General features: G+C 49.4%; 1 protein-coding gene across 1 annotated transcript in view; it reads right to left on the bottom strand.

Moving 5' to 3' along the window:
* Positions 1 to 6,363: 6,363 nt before the first annotated feature.
* Positions 6,364 to 18,829, bottom strand: part of LOC122365683 (fasciculation and elongation protein zeta-2-like) — a 30,290-nt gene continuing 17,824 nt past the window's right edge. Inside the window, exon 9 of the mRNA XM_043337108.1 lies at positions 6,364 to 6,425. Within this exon, the coding sequence (XP_043193043.1) occupies positions 6,379 to 6,425 (47 nt within the window). The 3' untranslated portion in view covers positions 6,364 to 6,378. The remainder of the gene's footprint in view (positions 6,426 to 18,829) is intronic.

Here is an 18,829-nt window from a genome sequence, read left to right as displayed (position 1 = left end):
ACCTGGATCAGTAATTCAGTCCGCAACGTGTCAGTGAAGGAAATGTCCGAGGCGCCTAACCAGGCGCCTGAATCATGACTCCATTACGCACCTTTTCGCCCCGTTCCCCCTCCCCTCCCCCACCCCTCGAGCACCAAAGCTGACCCTGCAGCCTGCCGCCCACTTATTTCTCCTGTGGACGGGTGCCGCCTTACAGCGGTTCCTGTGCTGATGGCAGCGTATAACTGGCTCCCGGATAAACTGAGGCCAGTGCCCGCGCCTGCAGTGTCGAAACTCGTCTGCTAGCTCAGCGTGATCTGGCCAGAAGTGAGCGAAACCGTCCCCGATTCGCGGCACGTCGCTAATGGCCCGGTGTGACTCGCCAGTCAGTGTCATTGGTGAGTGGTGACACGGGAGTGTGACTAGCGGTCAGTGTCACTGGTGACACGGGAGTGTGACTAGCGGTCGGTGTCACCCATGGGACCGCGTGATGCGGTGATACCCGTCGAACCGACGCCATGAGCAGAACAGACGGCTCACTGAGCCGAGGTCGGCTAGCAATGACGGAAAATCCCAACAATGGCGTGTAGTAAGTTGTCACTGGCTTTAACGCTATTATTTCAGTTATGTATGTAATCAAAACTGCGGCCAAATTGAGCGGACCAATGTCTATGCTACCCGCAACTTGATTTGTAGCTTGCGGTCTTTGCGTAAGCTTGCTAAGTGCATACTGCGGACCTACCACTCATGCTGCGTCTGCTACTGCACCGTCAGACCGTAAAGCATGTAGTGTCACTCCATGTGAAAATGTGGTCGGCAATACGCGGGTTTTCTCACATATGCATAGTTCCGTTGACGGTTCTGGTTTTTACGATCCGTTTTTCCCATTGGCCATTGCCGTCAGCTTTTAGTGAACCTGGACTTCCTCCTGGACAGTTTCTCGTCCTCTGCCGTCGGATGGGCGATCTCCTGCGGGGAGACGAGGGGGACGCGTCCCCTCAATTATTAAAAAAACATCACTCTGGAAACTGCAAAGATACCGAAGGGATATTAAAAGGGCCATGGCTGACGGGTCAAGCCTGCGAGCAGGAAAAGGCCAGCCTGCCATTACAGTCGAAACGACTCATTAATCAGTTAGGTCATAGGCACAGTACCTATTAGTTATTGGTTATTTTTATTGGCCGAGCCCGAACCGCCTTCCGCGACCTTCTGCTGTTGTTTCTCGAAGGCCATGGTGCGGAGGGCGGGGACAGACCCTGAAAATCCCCCTCCTTCAATCATACGTGTTGGCAGTCATGCGCTGACCTCTGGCCCGTCTCCGGCGGCGCGGACATAACCCCCGTCCGTTCGTGCGGCGATTCGTGTGGTGGTGTGACGCGCGTCACTTTTGACGTGACTGCGGCACTTCACGGCGTGATGCTCGTGGTCGGCCGGCCTCACGGCGGGCCAGGGACTGGCCACCGAGTCTGCTAACTATAGCTCTAAGGTCTAGTTTGTTTGCAATTGCACATATGCTCATATTTTGATGCTGATGCTGATACTTGGCATGTTGATGCTGGAAATACCGGCTTTTAATGCCTGGTCATTCTGTCCGACCATACACGGCTTCCCGCACGCGTTTCTGCTATGAAAATTAATTAAAGCCAATGTTTCTTATAAAAGTTGTTTAGCTTTCTTTCTGTTCTGGAAAAACGACAAATTTGGATCGATTTTGGGCGCTGCGAGGGGGCATTTGCCCCAAATGTCCCCCCTTGGATCCGCTGGTGCCTGTGCTAGGCTAAGACGTTGACATCAGTGTTCGTCCGTTGATTATCTGTTTTTTTTTGTATGATACTTTTGATGGATTGAAGCGTTTTTCAACCCACCGAATCTGAGCCCAGACATTATGATTAGGTATGATCCTAAAGGTAGGTATGTAGGTGCATGAGTGTGAAGTGTGAATTAGGTGCATGCTGTTTGGCCCAACTGCTCTTAGGATAAGTGCATCTGTCACTATGATTGAGGTGATAACTATAAGTATTTTAACAATTGAAAACAAGCTTTCTGTTATTGATCAGTCATCACGGAGCCTGTATTTCACATAGACTGTGCCGCATGGCATCCGTGTGCTCCGGGATAGCCCATCTGTCCGTCTGACATCTTGTCAGAAATGGCATGGAAAGGGCCTGAATTATCTCTGAGTTTATATCTACGGAAATAACTAGAATAAGTAAAAGGAAAGAAAGCCAAAATATAAATGTGATAAGACAGCTCACAAAGAGTATGCGTTGCATGTTAATGCCATTGTTGCTTTTCACGTTGAGCTGAAGGTGCAATGTTGACTACGTGGACTCGAAATGTGTTAATTACTGCGAGTTGGTGCGTAGGTATATCGGCACTTGAGAGACCCGTTCGATCCGATTTTTAACAACCATCGACCACTGCACCCTATAGCTCTAACCGTGCTAATGCCGGCCACAAAGTGGTCAGAACCGCTGCGACTGAACTGCTGACGCGGTAGCCGCTCGATTAGGTGTGTGTTCATGTGGAACGGTCAAACGATTTCACAATGGCCGAGACATTGGAAAATCCGCGCTGTGATACGCACTGCTGGTTATAAATGTACTCTGTCCTTCGCTATGGTGGAGGGTCAAATATGGAACTAACAGAGTGCCTACATGTATCTAACTACACTATTCTATTGTATTGAAACCCAAAATATCTTCTTTTCGCTTTCGGTTACATTCGCTATATTGAAGATTGACAATCTGATGAAAATGTTTCTGCATGTGACTTGCAATGCCGGATCCAGAAAGGCGGGTTTTGGACGCTGGGGGGAGGGGGGGGGGTATATCCTAAAAAAGTTTCTCCAAATTCCAAAATCTCATCGGATTCAGGTTTCTGACGCCCTCCTGTGTATTTTAAAACAAACTTTCCCCGATAAAAGTTGTTTAGTTTTCGTCTTATCCTCGAAAAAGCGCAAATTTTCGTCGATTTCGTGCGCTGTGGGGGGGGGGGGGCATTTGCCCCAAACACCCCCTCCTGGATCGGCTGCAGTGCGTGACTTATAAGCAAATAAACGGCATGACAGCAGGCAGATTTATAAAAAAAAAATTATTAGATGACATGAAGTTTTAGAGCATGCGCTCCAATAAAAAATATGCCGTTTCTTGGCACGCATAAACCCAGGCGTCAGGTTTTTAGTGCGAGTCTCCGCCTTTCAAACTGACGAGGTGGAGGGGGGACGGGCTCAATCCGATTCGGTGTTCTCTTTTTGCTACCGGCGGAATTGGTCTTGGGGTCAGTAGCAGCAGTTCATTTCCATATCAGGTGAAGTCGGTGAGAGGGGCGGGCTGCTGTTACGGCTTTGTGGATGCGATGCATGCATGATGCATCTACATGTTCATCACTGCGCTCATTCTTACAATGTAAGAATTGTGCATGGCATTGTCCGATCGGTATAAGTACTAGGAATGTAGGTCAGGACAAGACTTACAACCTCTGCTTAGCCTTGGCCTTGGAAATGCATTCATTTTAAGTATCTACCCGGACCAAACTCATGAAAAACTAAGGAGTGTTTCACCAGAGAGCACATGGAGACAACAGCGATCTCTGTTTTTCTTGTCAGTATAAAGTTATCACAGTGACAAACTGGGTTGGCATTTGCTTTTAGAAGGCTTCCCGCATCATGATCAGCACGCTTTATCTAATCATGTTGTTAAATCATGCAAGGACGAGTCCGGCTCGTCGCATGCCTAAGATTGGCACTTGGATGCTCATTGCTCAACTAAGCCCTAGAAAGTAACTGACCTCAGCAACTTTTCGGGTTCAGCATGTTTCTCATATACCATTTTAGATCAACATTAAGATACAGCGCTGCTCTAGATAACCCTTATCATACGTCATTTGTCTAATCTCGGCGCATTCGTCAAACAAAACTCCATCATCGTCATCCTTGACCTGTTCTGTATCGCTCAGTTCCTTTTACACCACAGAACGGTCCAAGACACAGACGCTGCGGGTGAGCTCCACGTTCCGAGCGTTGCAATGCACCTCCGCATTGTGCCCGTCTCGGACACTTCAATCAGCGCCGAGGGGTGTGACTGTGAGCTGACCCTGTCTGGGGCCCGGCCGGAGACAGGCAGGCGGCCCAGGCCGACATAGCCGGCTAATGGGCCATGACGCAGCCACCGCGGCAGCTCGCGCTGCGGTCGACCCTGGCGGCGCCGCGGCGCCCAGGAAGTCGGTGCTGCGCCGCACCCTTCGCGTCCCACCGCGTGTCCGCAGTTCATGGCAGGGTGCCGGAACGGCGTCGAACGCCGCCGGTCCCACTGCCGGGAGTAGACCCAACAGTAGCGCTGGGTGGGGGGGGGGGGGGGAGGTCATTAGACCCGGCCACACCCGTCACCAGCGCAGCGCTGCTGTAGAGACCCACGTAGTCACCTGAGGGGGTCACCACCCTCACTGGAGCGGGGGGGGGGGGTCAGTGTCACCACCCTCACCGTGGCCTCTAGCTACGCCTGACCCTGGCTGGCACCTGACTGGGGACCAGTGGGCCTTGCGGCAAGCGACACCGTTGATCAAAGGCCACACAGCACACACCTTTACCGCCGTCTCACGGCTAAGTGTTTCTGTCTCGACATGAAAGAGATGAGCTCCATGAAGGGCTGGCGTCAAACGATCTCGCTATCATGCAATTACTGCGAGTGGCACACGCCAAAGTCAAATGGCCAGTGTCGCGTAGGGAAATACGTTACGGCCCGGGCAAGACAAAGCGAGTCACTGCAAACAAGTTTTTGTCTTGCCGCTCCCGTTATGCGCTGACGTAAGACTTGGGGGTTGTGTATTATGTACTTACATCGCATTAACATACCTATAGAAGGGGATATCAGCTCTCAAACGGGTCTTCACCAACCGGGTACCTTCTGCGGTCAACAACAGAGTAACGGTAAATCTTCAGTCATCGCTTCCCTTTCAACGGCTGAGTTGAAAACGTGCGGGTGTAACAATGGCCATCGTTCTTATCGAGAGGTAAATACACTGTAGGTAGGTACCTACTATAGATTATCTTATTCTGCGTTTTTCTTACGTTTTACTTGGGTTTCGTTTCGACTGATAGAAAAGTTAATTGCGAAGGTAATTTGCTTGGGTACCTAGTGGCTAATACCTATACCCATGTCTATATCAAGAGGTATGTAGCTGTCTATATTTTATTATGTAGCCTTGTAGGTATATTGTAGGCAATCCCAAGAGGTAACCCTATAATAACCTTCCTTCGGATTACCTTTCAGAATGGTATAACTAAGAACCTAACGTTGCAGGCAGGTACCTTTTTCACCTGGGCAGCACATTTTAACCCGAATTAACATATAATTTTGCCTTGCGACGGCACGGAGTTGGACAGGTTATCGGCTCTGATACCGTACCCTGGGTCACTCCTGTCTCCTGGTGCCGACTGCCGATGTGGCCGTGGCCTGTGTACCGCCTCCTCCCGACTAGGGAGCACATCTGGTCGATGCGGTGATAACAGCGCCAAATAGGCGGTAAACGGTCACGATGAACGGCGGATCTAGTATCGGGGGTCGTGGACTGACAAGGCTGAAGGCAGGCGCCACGCCAGGTAGCTATTAGATCTCGTAGACATAAGACAGGCGCCACCGTGATGATGGCTTTATGCTCGCTCACTTCAACGAACCGGCCTTTTGGCCACCTCGGGACACTGCTAAATTGGCGCTGCATTGATTCGACTGGACAGCGGACATGAAGCTCACTCGCACAATTCGCACATGTGGCAGTTCACAATTTAAGATATTTACCAATAACAGAAATGAGTAAAATAACCGGTGACTTCAAATAAGGGAACGGTAGCGCTGTTTACATCTACTATTCACCCAATCCATCAAAAGGAGACGATGTTTGTATGTCTGTACCGTCAAAACATTTAAAACTCAAGGACGCTAGGACGCTCAAGGATGTTTTCACATGCTAATGATTAAACAATTCTACGTATCATTTCGAATCGTGTTACGCAGCAATAGCTATGTATAGGTATGCATTATCCATGCATAGACGAACGTTTAGTGGATATTGTATATGCAGGGCGCACTTAACTTTAGGTACATCATCATGAGATTGGCGCTACTGATGCAATCAGTAAAAACGACAAACTGTAGGGATACATTGCACATGCTGAATAGTGAAGTACGCAACAAAGACGCACACACCGTGAGGACTCGGAGTCAGCACATTTGACTCTGTTTCCATAGGAATCCCTTGCCATGGAAGTCAGGCTGCATTATCACATCGACACTCGCGTGGTCCAGTCAACACCATGCATATCACATTCAAGGAATTAAATATCTTCTCGTCAAGAAATCCAGAAATGCTGCTTGACCATGCGCAGCACGAACACCGGTCCGGTCAGTAGAAGAAAGCGAACGGCACAGACCGAGATGCTGGCCGATGGTCTGAAACAAATCAACATACGTTTGATTAAATGTTAACCGAATAAACGCGCGCTTCATGTGCTCTCGCGCAGCCAAGCACATTGCCCAACATGTCCACGCCTATATTATATTGTGATAAAGTATCCACCAAAGCAAACACTGATAGCTTGAGTGAAAAGGCTTGATCATTCTCAAATGGGTTCGTGCGCACTTCTGAATTTTGAAAATGTGATACAAGTAAAAAGGAGGAGAATTAGGGGCGGAATGAGTGACTATTTGTCACCAATGCAGCCGGCCACTTACACAGAGGTCTGCAGCCGATCCCGTGTAGGTACGCGTGGCCGGGCCGGCAGCGTTCGGGAACGACCAGCGCCCTGGCCATGGAGGCCAGGTGCATGGGGGACTGGCGCGAGTCGGGCTGGCCCGGCCGGGCGGGCGGCCCGACCGCGTACGCTGCCAACGCAGTGAAGGACGGGTTATCCTTAGGTATGCCGGCGACTGTCGGCTGAAATTGGGATATTCAAAGATACTTTTTAGATTTAGATTGGGCTATAGAAAGACGAAATGAGACGTTTAAAAGCTAAATTGTCGACATGTACTATGCGTACGTACCACATGAGTAGGGTAGCCTGGGGCAAGACGCCCCAGATAATTTATTTTGCTACATAAATTTTGTCCCACATCACCTGGGAGGCCAAATTTGTGCTCAATGCGTTCTTTGGACATTTTACTTTAAATTGCACCCCTCAAATTCATTCACTTATGATCGGACTCCAAGCTAGGAAGTGATTTGTGAAGCAACTGCAAATGGGGCATTTTGCCCCAACCCCAGGGCAAAACGCCCCACGGCCTGGGGCAAGTAGCCCCATACTTAAGATTAAAGATTCAACATGGTAGTTGGCTAAATCTTATGTGAGAGGTCCGTTAGACCTCTGGAGGCACGGCACTGAAGTTAGCACATTCCATCCTGTCAGGTGTTCAGCTATGACACTATTGTATGAGCAGGTTTTTCACCTACCTCATAAGACCAAATAATAAATTATTGCAATGCAAATGTTAACCAAATACTTCCTTTGCCATCCAGTTGCTGAGAAAAAAACACATAAAGACATAGAAACTTACTGTTCGCCAGCTACCGAACATTAGAAAGTGGGTAGCCCGAACAACACATGAGGTAAAACGCCCCAGGGGCTTTTTGCCCCGCGACCTACTGGGGCGTTTTACCCCATCACGTAGTTCGGTCAGAGAACAACGCCTTGCACTCCAGCAAGACATAATTTAACACGAACCAACCCGGCATGATAAGCGTTAGACAATAGTTGTTCAAAATACATAAAAGTCGTTAACCTGATGTGGACCATAAAAGAACGCCATGATACATAATCTGATGACAAAACATAAAAATCACTCAAAAAACACATTTTTGGCTATATCTGCCGAAAGAGTCGTCACAATTTCTTTCCAGTCTGCTCATATAATGATCATATAGTGCACGTTTTATAGAAGAGATGATGTTCCCCCAGAACTCTGCCAGTTCCGAGAAACATCGGTGAGGCGTTTTACCTCGGCGGGGCGACTTGCCCCGGTCTACCCTACGTAACTACTTCCTAGTTCCTTAGTTCCTACCTACCTACCTAAATGTCACGTTCGAAATTATTATTCCAGACTCCAGTCATGTGATTTTAACAATTGAAAGTGTCATTTGGATCATATGAAGGGGTCGATCAACTGACAACACCTGGGGCATTCCACGATAGATCGTACCACTTTTTCCCAATTTGACACCCTCATCTCTCGGATTTTAACGATAATTGGTCTAAGGGGTAACCAGGGGCTCTGAATCCTCCTGTAACAATTTCAGGCTTATCAGATGAGTGGTTTTTGAGTTATAGTGTATAACATGTTTTGGATCTTGCGTTGCAGCACGTTTAGGATCTTGGATCTTGCGTTTAGGTAAGTTTGGCGCGCTGTAACTCTAAGACGGATAATCCAAATGACAAATGATATACGGCATTGAACTTGCATTGAAACAAAGAATAATATGCACTTTTAAAATTTTGAAATATATACTATTTTTGATATATAACACCTCGAGTTTCCTTTCATTTGCATTTTTATGCCTTTGGGACCAAATTTTTTTGAATTTTTATTTTCTTAAAAACATATTTGGATCATTATTAAGTAGTATGCAAAAAATTTGGAAGGTGTTCTTTCTATAAATGTACTTATTTTGCGTCACCGTAATGGTCTCGAATTGTGATTTCGGAAGAGAGCCTACAAATGGCGTGGTAAAGCTGCCTATTGACATCACTGGTTACTGAAAGCTCAATTGAAGTCTTTTTTGCCTCACTTTTGCATTGTTGACCTTGCGTGACGTCATTCGTACGTCACTAGGGTCATAAGAGTTTTTCGTCAATAACTCTCGATCAAATTGAGCTAGAGAGACGGGAAAGCTACCAATGGACTCGGGAAGACCTTGCGAATCGAATGATGTGCAATATGATCTCATTCATCCAGCTTCGTGGTCTGACCCGACTGTTAACCATCTCTGTGACGCCGCTGTTTGTCCAGCGCCGCGCTGGTTGGCTTTGCCCCGGACTCGGGCGGTCACGTGATGCCCGGGGGCTGGCTGCCGGCTGGGCCGCCCGGTCGGGGCGCGGAGCCAAATACACGGCAGTGTGCTGACCCGAGGTCAGCGACTTAAGCTGACTTCACCAGAACAAACAGTATACCATTCGACGCGCCGGAGCTAGGCAAACACAAAGATACTAAAATCGCGGCTCTGCGACCATTTGTTGCGGAGTAATTATCAAAAACCGGACCCGTAATTTGGGTCACTTGAAATGACATCTGGAGTCACCAATGAATCCGAGACCCTAAAGTGTGGTATCATTCGATGCATCTTGTAACGGCGCACATGCGTTTTTTCCGCAAGGTTCTAGCTCCAGTAGAGGCGAAACGGCGAGCTGGGGTCGTACCGACCCTCCGGAAACCCATTTTGTATACATTTAAATGAGGAATTTATAGAAAGAACACCTTTCTAATTTTTTGCATTTCGATTTAAAATGACCTGAGGTTTATTTTGAAGAAATAAAAATGACAAAAATTTTGGTCCCAAGGGCCATTAAAGACAATTTAAAAAAATACTACGACTTTTTTCAATATGTAAAGCTTTTCTTTCCAATTTTAAAAATACTGTATTAATCTTTGATTCATCGTTAGTTCAAAGCTGTTTACCGTTTGTTGCTTGCTTAGCTCGTTTTTGAGTTATAGCTCATCAAACTGACCCTTACAATCTGAGGTTTAGAAAATTGTATGCAATGTAACTCAAAAAGTTTTCATCTGAGAAGCCTGATATTTTGGCAGGTGTTTTTGGAGTCTATGATTACCCCTTGTACCAATTTTCATTCAAATCTGAGAGATGAGGGTGACGGGCCTGTACGATCTATCGTGGAATGCCCCACCGGCCCCACCTACAGGGTGATTTTTTTAACTGTTAAAAAGTAAACGTCAATGGTGGTCCCTAAATCGAAAAATCGCGTGCAAAAAAGCATTGCACGTGATAGATAAATCTGGGACATTTTGTATGGTGTCATCATTTGTCCCTTTTGACCGACGGCCTCGGCCCCAATGGAGCCTGAAAATGTCCCACCAATCGGGCACGCATGGTCCACCGCCGTTCAGTAAGGAACGACACAAAACGATGATTTTGAAGCATTGAGGCAGTTCGAAGCATACGATGATCAAGGAGAATCCTCAGAAAGACTTTAAATAACGCATGAACAAGCTTGTAGTCATAAATAACCTTCAAACGGTCCACGGGTGGAGAATGTTTGAAAAAGTTACCCCGGCCGGCGACCGAAAGTCAGAAAGACGATGATGCTCAAATATTTGTCAACGGTTATCAACAAACCCCTATTCTGTGGCATAGAATAATGAATGTCTGCCGTTTGTACACTCGGGGGCAGATTGATGTTCCACCACTCCCTACCCATCGGGCTCCCATGGATCAGCAGTGGCTGCTGCCAATGTTGCCTGCCCTCAGCACTGCTCAGCACTGCCTGCCAATGCCAGTGCTGCCAGTCCTGCCACTGACAGCAGCCAGTGCGGGAGCCATGGGAGCCCGATGGGTAGGGAGTGGTGGAACATCAATCTGCCCCCGAGTGTACGTTTTTAGGGAGAACTGTTGCACGCAGGTGCGGAAGATTTCGTAATTGTAACAACAATTTTGCAACACGCCTTGAAATTTCGGACGCATGTCACCTAGTGCTAGGTCAGGTCATCAGGTCAAATTTGCTGGATGATCGTGCTAAAAATGCCATCATGCCCTTTGCAAAGCTTATTCCGTGGAAGTTGCAACCTTCCCACACAAAACAAAATGTCAAATTTGACCGTTTTGACCCTCTCATTGATTTGAGCTCGCACCTGAAATATTATTCGCGACCGAGCCTTAACCCTATTCCTGGCGGGGGGGGGGGGGGCCTCAGGAGCCCACCCCCCTAGGTTTTTTGGTTATTTCTCCCAAACGCGTTGAGCTAGGAAGCTCAAATTTTCTGACTTTTCCTAAAAGGCTTCTACGCAACATGTCTGAAAATTTTGAGTTGATCTGACCTCAGGTCAGGTCACCAGAGGCGGTTTGGTGACCCTACCTCAGAAAAGTTTGCAATCACGCCAGAGCTAGAGTTTTTGACCGATCAATTTCTTCTCTTCAGGCTTTAGTTAGGATACCAGTATGTGCAATTTGTATATCTCGGAATTTTGATATCGGTGACCTAAGGTCAGGTCAGTTTCGCGACCTCCCCATTATAAGTCAATGGGGGAAAAATGAACTCCCTGTTTTTACCACTAAAACGGGTCGGAATAGCCCCATATACCATACATGACTTCATATACGATCAACCTTCACTACCTTGAGGTCTGTTTTGCTGTTGGGCAGCTGTGAGGTCATGTGACGTCATCAAAGGTCACCAAAGGTTTTTGGCCAATAACTCCGTACAGGAACAAGATACAGACGCGTGGATGGTCTCATTGTGTTCAGCTCGTCAAGACGCATCGAATGATATACATGATGACCTCGAGGTCACGTGACCTGAGGTCAACCTTTGACCTTGACCTTTCGAGGTCAACATATACATCATTCGATGCGGATTGACGAGAGGATCACGATGATGCCCTTAGTTTGTTCCTATCTTGACTAATTCGAAAGTTATTCGAGAAAAACTCCATATCTAGCGCCGCCATTTTGACTTTTTCGACCCCTGTGACGTCATCTTTGACCTGACCTGAAAATGACCTTAGTAAAAATTGTAGATCTTGGGCGTGCGTATCCGATGCCGTTTACCGCTTGTCGCTATCTTGCTTCGTTCTCGAGATCTCAGGGGGGCCGAATCGCCCCCCCCCCCCCCCCGCCAGTTTCTTGTCCCGGCGGAGCCCGCCAGGAATACGGTTAAACGAGTAATCGAATGTTTTGTTTGCAGTGTTTAAGCTCCGTTATGCTCATGAACTGTGAGAAAAGTTGTCGGAGAACGCTAAAATCAGAGAAATTTGGCTTTTGATGATCTATGGTGATTTTATTATTGAGCTTGCCTAAAACACAGTGGCGGTCGCAGGGGGGGGCCATCAGGGCCATGGCCCCCCCCAAAGCCAAATCAGGGGGGGCCATCATATCATTTGGCCCCCCCCAAACAACCGATGGGCCCCCATGGCCGTATGGGGCCCTGGCCCGTATTCGATTGTCACGAGGCTCGAGAAACCCACGCCAGCTATTAACAGCTCCCATACCACTCTTTGAGGGTCCTACACTGACCTCTGAGGGCCCTTCAGTGGCGGTCAAGCGTCCACATTGACCGCTGAGGACCCACATTGACCTCTGAGGGCCCTCCACTGGCCTTTGAGGGCCCCTAAACCGGCCTCAAGGGCCCAGCCGGCGTCTGAGAGCCTCACACCGGCCTCTGGTGGCCTCATTTCTGTCTCTCGAGTCCCAAGACTAGACTTTAAGTGTCTCTGAGGGCCCCGCACTGGATTCTGAAGACCCGATGCCGGCCTCTAAGAACCCGCATCGGCCTCTGGGGGCCCATCTTGGCCTTTGAGGGCCCTCTGCTGGTCTCTGGTGTCCATCGCCGGCCCATGCCGGCCTTTTAGGGCCCCATACTGACCTCTGAGGGCCCCATGCTGGCTGGCCTGTAAGGACCTACATTAGCCTCTGAGAGCCCCCGCACTGGATTCTGGAGACCCGATGCCGGCCTCTAAGAGCCCGCATCGGCCTCTGGGGGCCCATCTTGGCCTTTGAGGGCCCTCCGCCGCTGGTCTCTGGTGTCCAACCCCGGCCCATGCCGGCCTTTTAGGGCCCCATACTGACCTCTGAGGGCCCCATGCTGGCCTGTAAGGACCCACATTAGCCTCTGAGGACCCCCGCACTGGATTCTGAAGACCCAATACCGGCCGCTCAGGGCCCGCATCAGCGTCTGAGGGCCCATCTTGGCCTTTGAGGGCCCTCCGCTGGCCTCTGGGATTCAACGCCGGCCCATGCCGGTCTTTTAGGGCCCCACACTGACCTCTGAGGGCCCCATGCTGGTCTGTAAGGACACACATTAGCCTTTGTGAACCCCGCACTGTATTCTGAAGACCCGATGCCGGCATCTAAGGGCCCGCATCATCCTCTGAGGGCCCATCTTGGCTTTTGAGGGCCCTCTGCTGGCCTCTGGGGTCCAACACCGGCCAATGCCAGTCTTTTAGGGTCCCATTCTGACCTTTGAGGGCCCCATGCTGGCCTGTAAGGGCTCACATTAGCCTTTGAGGCCCCCTGGATTCATAAGACCCGATGCCGGCCTCTAAGGGTCAGCATCGGCTTATGAGGGCCCATCTTGGACTTTGAGGGCCTTCTGTTGGCCTCTGGGGTCCAACGCCGGCACATGCCGGTCTTTTAGGGCCCCACACTGACCTCTGAGGGCCCGTGCTGGCCTGTAAGGACCCACCTTAGTCTCTGAGGGCCCGCACGGGCTTCTGAAGACCCGATGCCGGCCGCTCAGGGCCCGCATTGGCGTCTGAGGGCCCATCTTGGCCTTTGAGGACCCTAAGGGCCCGCATCGGTCTCTGAGGGCCCATCTTGGCCTTTGACGGCCCTCTACTGGCCTCTGGGGTCCAACGCCGGCCCATGTCGGTCTTTTAGAGCCCCACGGTAACCTCTGAGGGCTCCATGCTGGCCTGTAAGGACCCACAATAGCCTTTGAGTGCCCAATTCGGTCTCTGATGGTCTCAAACTGCCCTTTGCAGGCCCTGTACCCACACCGGCCTTTGATGGCCCTATTATGTTCTCTGGGGGGGGGGGGGGGGGCTCAAGCCTTACCTTTGGGCGTCACGCACTTGCCTCTGAAGGCCCACATCAGCCTTTGGGGCCCTACCTGGGGCCTTTGAGGCCCTTCGCTGACCCTTGGGTCCAACGCCGGCCTCTGGGGGGTCTGACACCGTACTCTAAGGGCCCCATTGCAGCCTCTAGGCGATAGGTATTGCCGAAGCGCTATCGATGGGCCCATAAGTGTAGGAACCATGGGTGCAGTGGGCGCAGTTGCACCAACAATAATTCTGCAGTGGGTGCAGACAATGTATTCTGCATCCACAGTAATCTGGAACAACACCCCCTTTTCTCAGCAACACTACTTTCCATGCAGCACGACAAATTTAGGATATTTGGCCCACTATCCATCTTCCGAAGTATTGGCTACTGTAATGGCCTTCAAAACTTACATTTGTGCTCAAGTAAAAACAAAAAAAGATGAAACGGAACACATGTGATTGAACAGTGAACAGATACCGATGACCCACTGTCAAAAGTTTTAGCACGATGATCTTAGAAAATGGCAAAGTTAGCCGCGCCGTCTTTACTTTTGCGGTAGTCCATTCACAGTTGCGTGAATTATTGACAATATCAATGATTCAAAATGCACTTATCGGTACCTTTTCGACATGGTACACCCTCAAAGCTCGCATTTCGCAATGAGCCTCCTCTCGGGTGCCGCTCACTACCCCCCCCCCCCCCCCGCTTCACCGGCCATGGCCTGGATTTCTGCACCCGTGCACTACGTCCGTGGGCCCCTTTAAGCTAGCACCGGGCCCCCCGGGCCAGCGCAGGGGCCCCTTTGACAAGTTGGCCCCCCCCAAACTCCAAGTCTGCGACCGCCCCTGCTAAAACATGACCAGATTTCTCTGGTCACGTTTGTCGCTCTTTCAAACGTCGTTCCGCTTCTCGCCTCGTAGCCCAGTAGCCGAGTTAGAAGGAGCGTGAAAAACCCACCTCTCGACTCAGCGTGTTACGATAAGGCTTCCACCCTGGTGCGGGTTAAGTTGGGGGAGCCTTGAGCCTCAGCAGCTCGTCCTTCTATCTCACTGATATTACCCTCGTCCTGTCTTGTGATGTTATTACAGTGCCATCTTACGATAACGGCACTTAAATATGATTTACTTCTGTTTGATGAAACATGTCGGGCTCCGCGATGAAAAGACTTAGGCTGGGGGGATCCAGAGCGTCGTAAGCCTCGTCGTAGCTGCGACGTGTCGCAAGTTGTGTAGTAAGTCGTTTTTGAAGGGATCAATCGATGAGTAGCGTTACTTAAGTAGTAAAGTCTATCGCAAATAGCCTGATTTGCGACACAACTTACGAATTTGAAATAGCAGTCGTAAGTTGTGTCGCAAGTTGACCTTGCCTTGAGGAAGAAGTCACAGGTCACAGGTCATTCGGGTCATGGTCACGAAATTTGCATGGTAGGTGTAAAATTGTTTAAACTTTAGATCCTCAAAATTTGGCTGCAATCCGATGACGCTAACGCGAGTTATAGAGCTTGAACTGACGGGTCGTCTATGAGGCCTCAATCCGTGCCAGCGGGAGTGTTGAAAATGGTGCATAATATGTTATATTCACATTTATTGGGTATTCGGGGATATGAAGTAGCCTAACACCATTCCAGCAACTACTGGCGAATCCAGAAAGGCGGTCTTGGACGTTGCAAGGGGCATCCCCCAAAATATTCTCCCAATTCCAAAAACGACGTGTCCCAGCTGACCTCGATGACCTCCAATGAGCTCTGTGATGACCCCAAGTTGACCTTTTTTGACCTGACCTGTCCCAGATGACCTCCGTGACATCCTTTTGAGCTCTCTGATGACTCCAAGCTGACCTCTGTGACCTGACGTGTCCCAGATGACCCCATGACCTCCAATAGAGCTGTGATGACCCCAACATGACCTTTGTGACCTGACGTGTCCCAGATGACCTCCGTGACCTGCAATTGAGCTCTCTGATGACTCTAAGCTGACCTCTGTGACCTGACGTGTCCCAGATGACCTCCATTTGAGCTCATGTGATGACCCCAACTTGACCTCTGTGACCTGGCGTGTCCCATATGACCTCTGTAACCTCTAAGTGACCTCTATGATGACCCCAAGCTAACCTCTGTGACCTGACGTGTCCCAGATGACCCTCATGACCTCCAATAGAGCTCTGTGATGACCCCAAGTTGACCTCTGTTACCTGACGTGTCCCAGATGACCTCCGTGACCTCCAATTGAGCTCTCTAATGACTCTAAGCTGACCTCTGTGACCTGACGTGTCCCAGATGACCTCCAATTGAGCTCTCTGATGACCTTTAGTTGACCTCTGTGACCTGACGTGTCCCATATGACCTCTGTGACCTCTAAGTGACCTCTCTGATGGCACCCAGCTGACCTCTGTGACCTGACGTGTCCCAGATGGCCCCAATGACCTTCAATTGAGCTCTGTGATGACCCCAAGTTGACCTCTGTGACTTGATGTGTCCCAGATGACCTCCGTGACCTCCAATTGAGCTCTGTGATGACCCTAGGTTGACCTCTGTGACCTGACGTGCCCCCAAGTTGCCCTCTGTGACCTGACGTGTCTCAGATTACCTCCGTGGTCTCCAATTGAGCTCTGTGATGACCCCAAGTTGACCTCTGTGACCTGACGTGTCCCAGATGACCTCTGTAACCTCCAATTGTGACCTCCATCTACAAATTTCTTACCTCTCTGTGACCTCAAACTCTCGGAACTCATTTCTTCTAAAGCATCGATTCTAGATGCCCTATAGCCACGAATCTCCTGTGATCGATCCCAAATTTTATGGCAAATCACGTGAGCGTTAGCAACCACAAGTCACCCAGTTAATACAAAGCTTCAGAATCAGAGAACATGCTTGACCTTGCTGTCTCATAAGCTCGCAAACCAGAAAGGCGAATGTTCCCTTATGCGTGATAGAGTTTTCGACCTTACTGACGTTTACTACGGGATCAGCTGATCGTGTAGCCTTTTAAATTCTCGAGTAAAGCGGGTATTTAAACCTCGTCGCAGCTACGTTCTGTCGTATCCTCCGACAAACCCCTCTTTCCTCAACATCCCTCCTTTTCCGCTACGACACAACTTGCGACGGCATATGTGTCGTAACTTGCGACGTGTCGTAGATGGACTTGCGACGCCCTGGATCCCCCCGGCCTTAAAAACATAAATGCTCCAAAATGAAAATAAAGCAAATTTTCAAGGACTGTTCAAATTAGATAAGAATAATGAGAGACGCTTTTATAGACGGCAGTTTTTTTCGTATAGAGACAGCTTTTAGGATTTACAAAAGTGGAAAAAGTTACCCCGGCCGCGCCGGGGTCGGCTGAAAGTTACCCCGGCCACGGCCGGGGTGGCCGGGGCACGTTCTCCACCCATGAAACGGTCCATCTGGCGTATGAGCAGCTTTTGAAGAATCAGTCTTCAGGGAGAAAGAAAAACAGCGAATCAGACACCATCAGGGCCGCCAGTATCAAAATCCTCGACCTGCCCTCCCTAAACTTCTAGTTTTTGGACCCAGCTATGGCAGATATAACAAGAAAACAGTGGAAATATCTGGCAGAGCTGAAAATGGGCGATAGGAGCCTTTTCAGTCCGCACTCCGCCTTATGAGTATGGGAGTCCATGGTGCTGTTTAACACGTGCTCAGGCGGGCTGAGTCGTGTCGGTGAGAGAGGGGGTAACTTCAAGCACAAGTAAAATACACGATGGACGTTCCTTCGCATCGTGTCCGCATGAAATCAAAATGTCCCAGAATGCTCGTCATCCTGGCATATAACTTTGCAAGATATATTTGCATTTTAACCCCACTAGACCTCATTACTTTTTAACAAGTAAAAAAAAATCACCCTGTATATCTTCAAATCATCTACCTGCAGATGTGTATCACACAATACACAGCTGAAGCCCTCATGATAATTGTGTTGAATAATGAACTATGAAATTATGTCATGGTAATTGATAGGCATACGAAGTCTAATAACCACGGGCATATGCCTCTGTTATGCCAAGGTATAACGAGTGTATACCGACTACCGAGGTATTTAGAAGTCTTGGCTATGCATTAGGTGCAGGGCGCGTCTTAATGCGTGGTAGGTATCTTTTTTCGGCATAACCGATAGGCAATGTTAATTCTAAGGCTATGTTATCGGACAAACATAAAGCAAACCACCAACAGGCGCGAATCTAGTAGGAAGCTCCCGACGATCTGAACTCCTTCTTCGTCTCTGTCGGGCCCCGCATTGCCGCCGAACTGAGTACCCAAAACAACGATACTGATCTAAATGTACGTCTACCCCGTGTCGGCGCATGCAGCTTTAGGCCGAGGGCCATCACTCTCGGGGAACTCGGACTCACAGTGTTCAACATGCGAAACTCTGCCGCGCGTGGCACTGACGGTATATGCATCCGCATGTTAAAAGTATGCTTCCAAACTATTGGCGACATCATTTTACACATCATCAACGTCTCAATAACCCGTTCCGACATTCCTGACCCCTGGAAACACTCTATCGTTCAACCGATCTTCAAGTCTGGCAACCCATCTGACCCCAGCAATTTCAGACCGATCTCCCTAGTTCCCGTAATCATGAAAATCATCGAGCGTGTAATCCATCAGCAGCTCTATCACTATCTCACCCATAACCACCTTCTTTCGTCTACCCAACACGGATTCCGCCCCCGACACTCCACTGAGACTGCGCTGCTGTCAGTCACAGATAGCATCCTTGCCGCCACCGATAGGGGTGAGATCTCAATGCTATGCCTCATAGACCTCAGCAAATGTTTTGACGTCATTGACCATGAACTCCTTGTCAAAAAGCTCCAAATCTACGGTATTGAGACCTCCTGGTTTCCCGCTTATCTTCAGGGACACACGCAGAGTGTATCCCTGAAAGACAAAACCGGCCGTAAGATAACCTCTCGACCGCTCCCAAACACCGTAGGAGTTTTCCAGGGTTCGGCTCTGGGTCCCCTCCTCTTCACTATATTCTCCAACGACCTCTCACTATTTGCCGGAGACGCCACCGCTTATCAGTACGCAGACGACACCCAGATATTGGTGAGCGGCCCACGCAACGAC

The sequence above is a fragment of the Amphibalanus amphitrite genome, unplaced genomic scaffold (assembly GCF_019059575.1).
Source record: "Amphibalanus amphitrite isolate SeventyFive unplaced genomic scaffold, NRLGWU_Aamphi_draft 000757F_arrow, whole genome shotgun sequence".
NCBI classification, from domain to species: Eukaryota; Metazoa; Arthropoda; class Thecostraca; order Balanomorpha; family Balanidae; genus Amphibalanus; species Amphibalanus amphitrite.
This window is presented reverse-complemented; position numbering and strand designations above follow the sequence as displayed.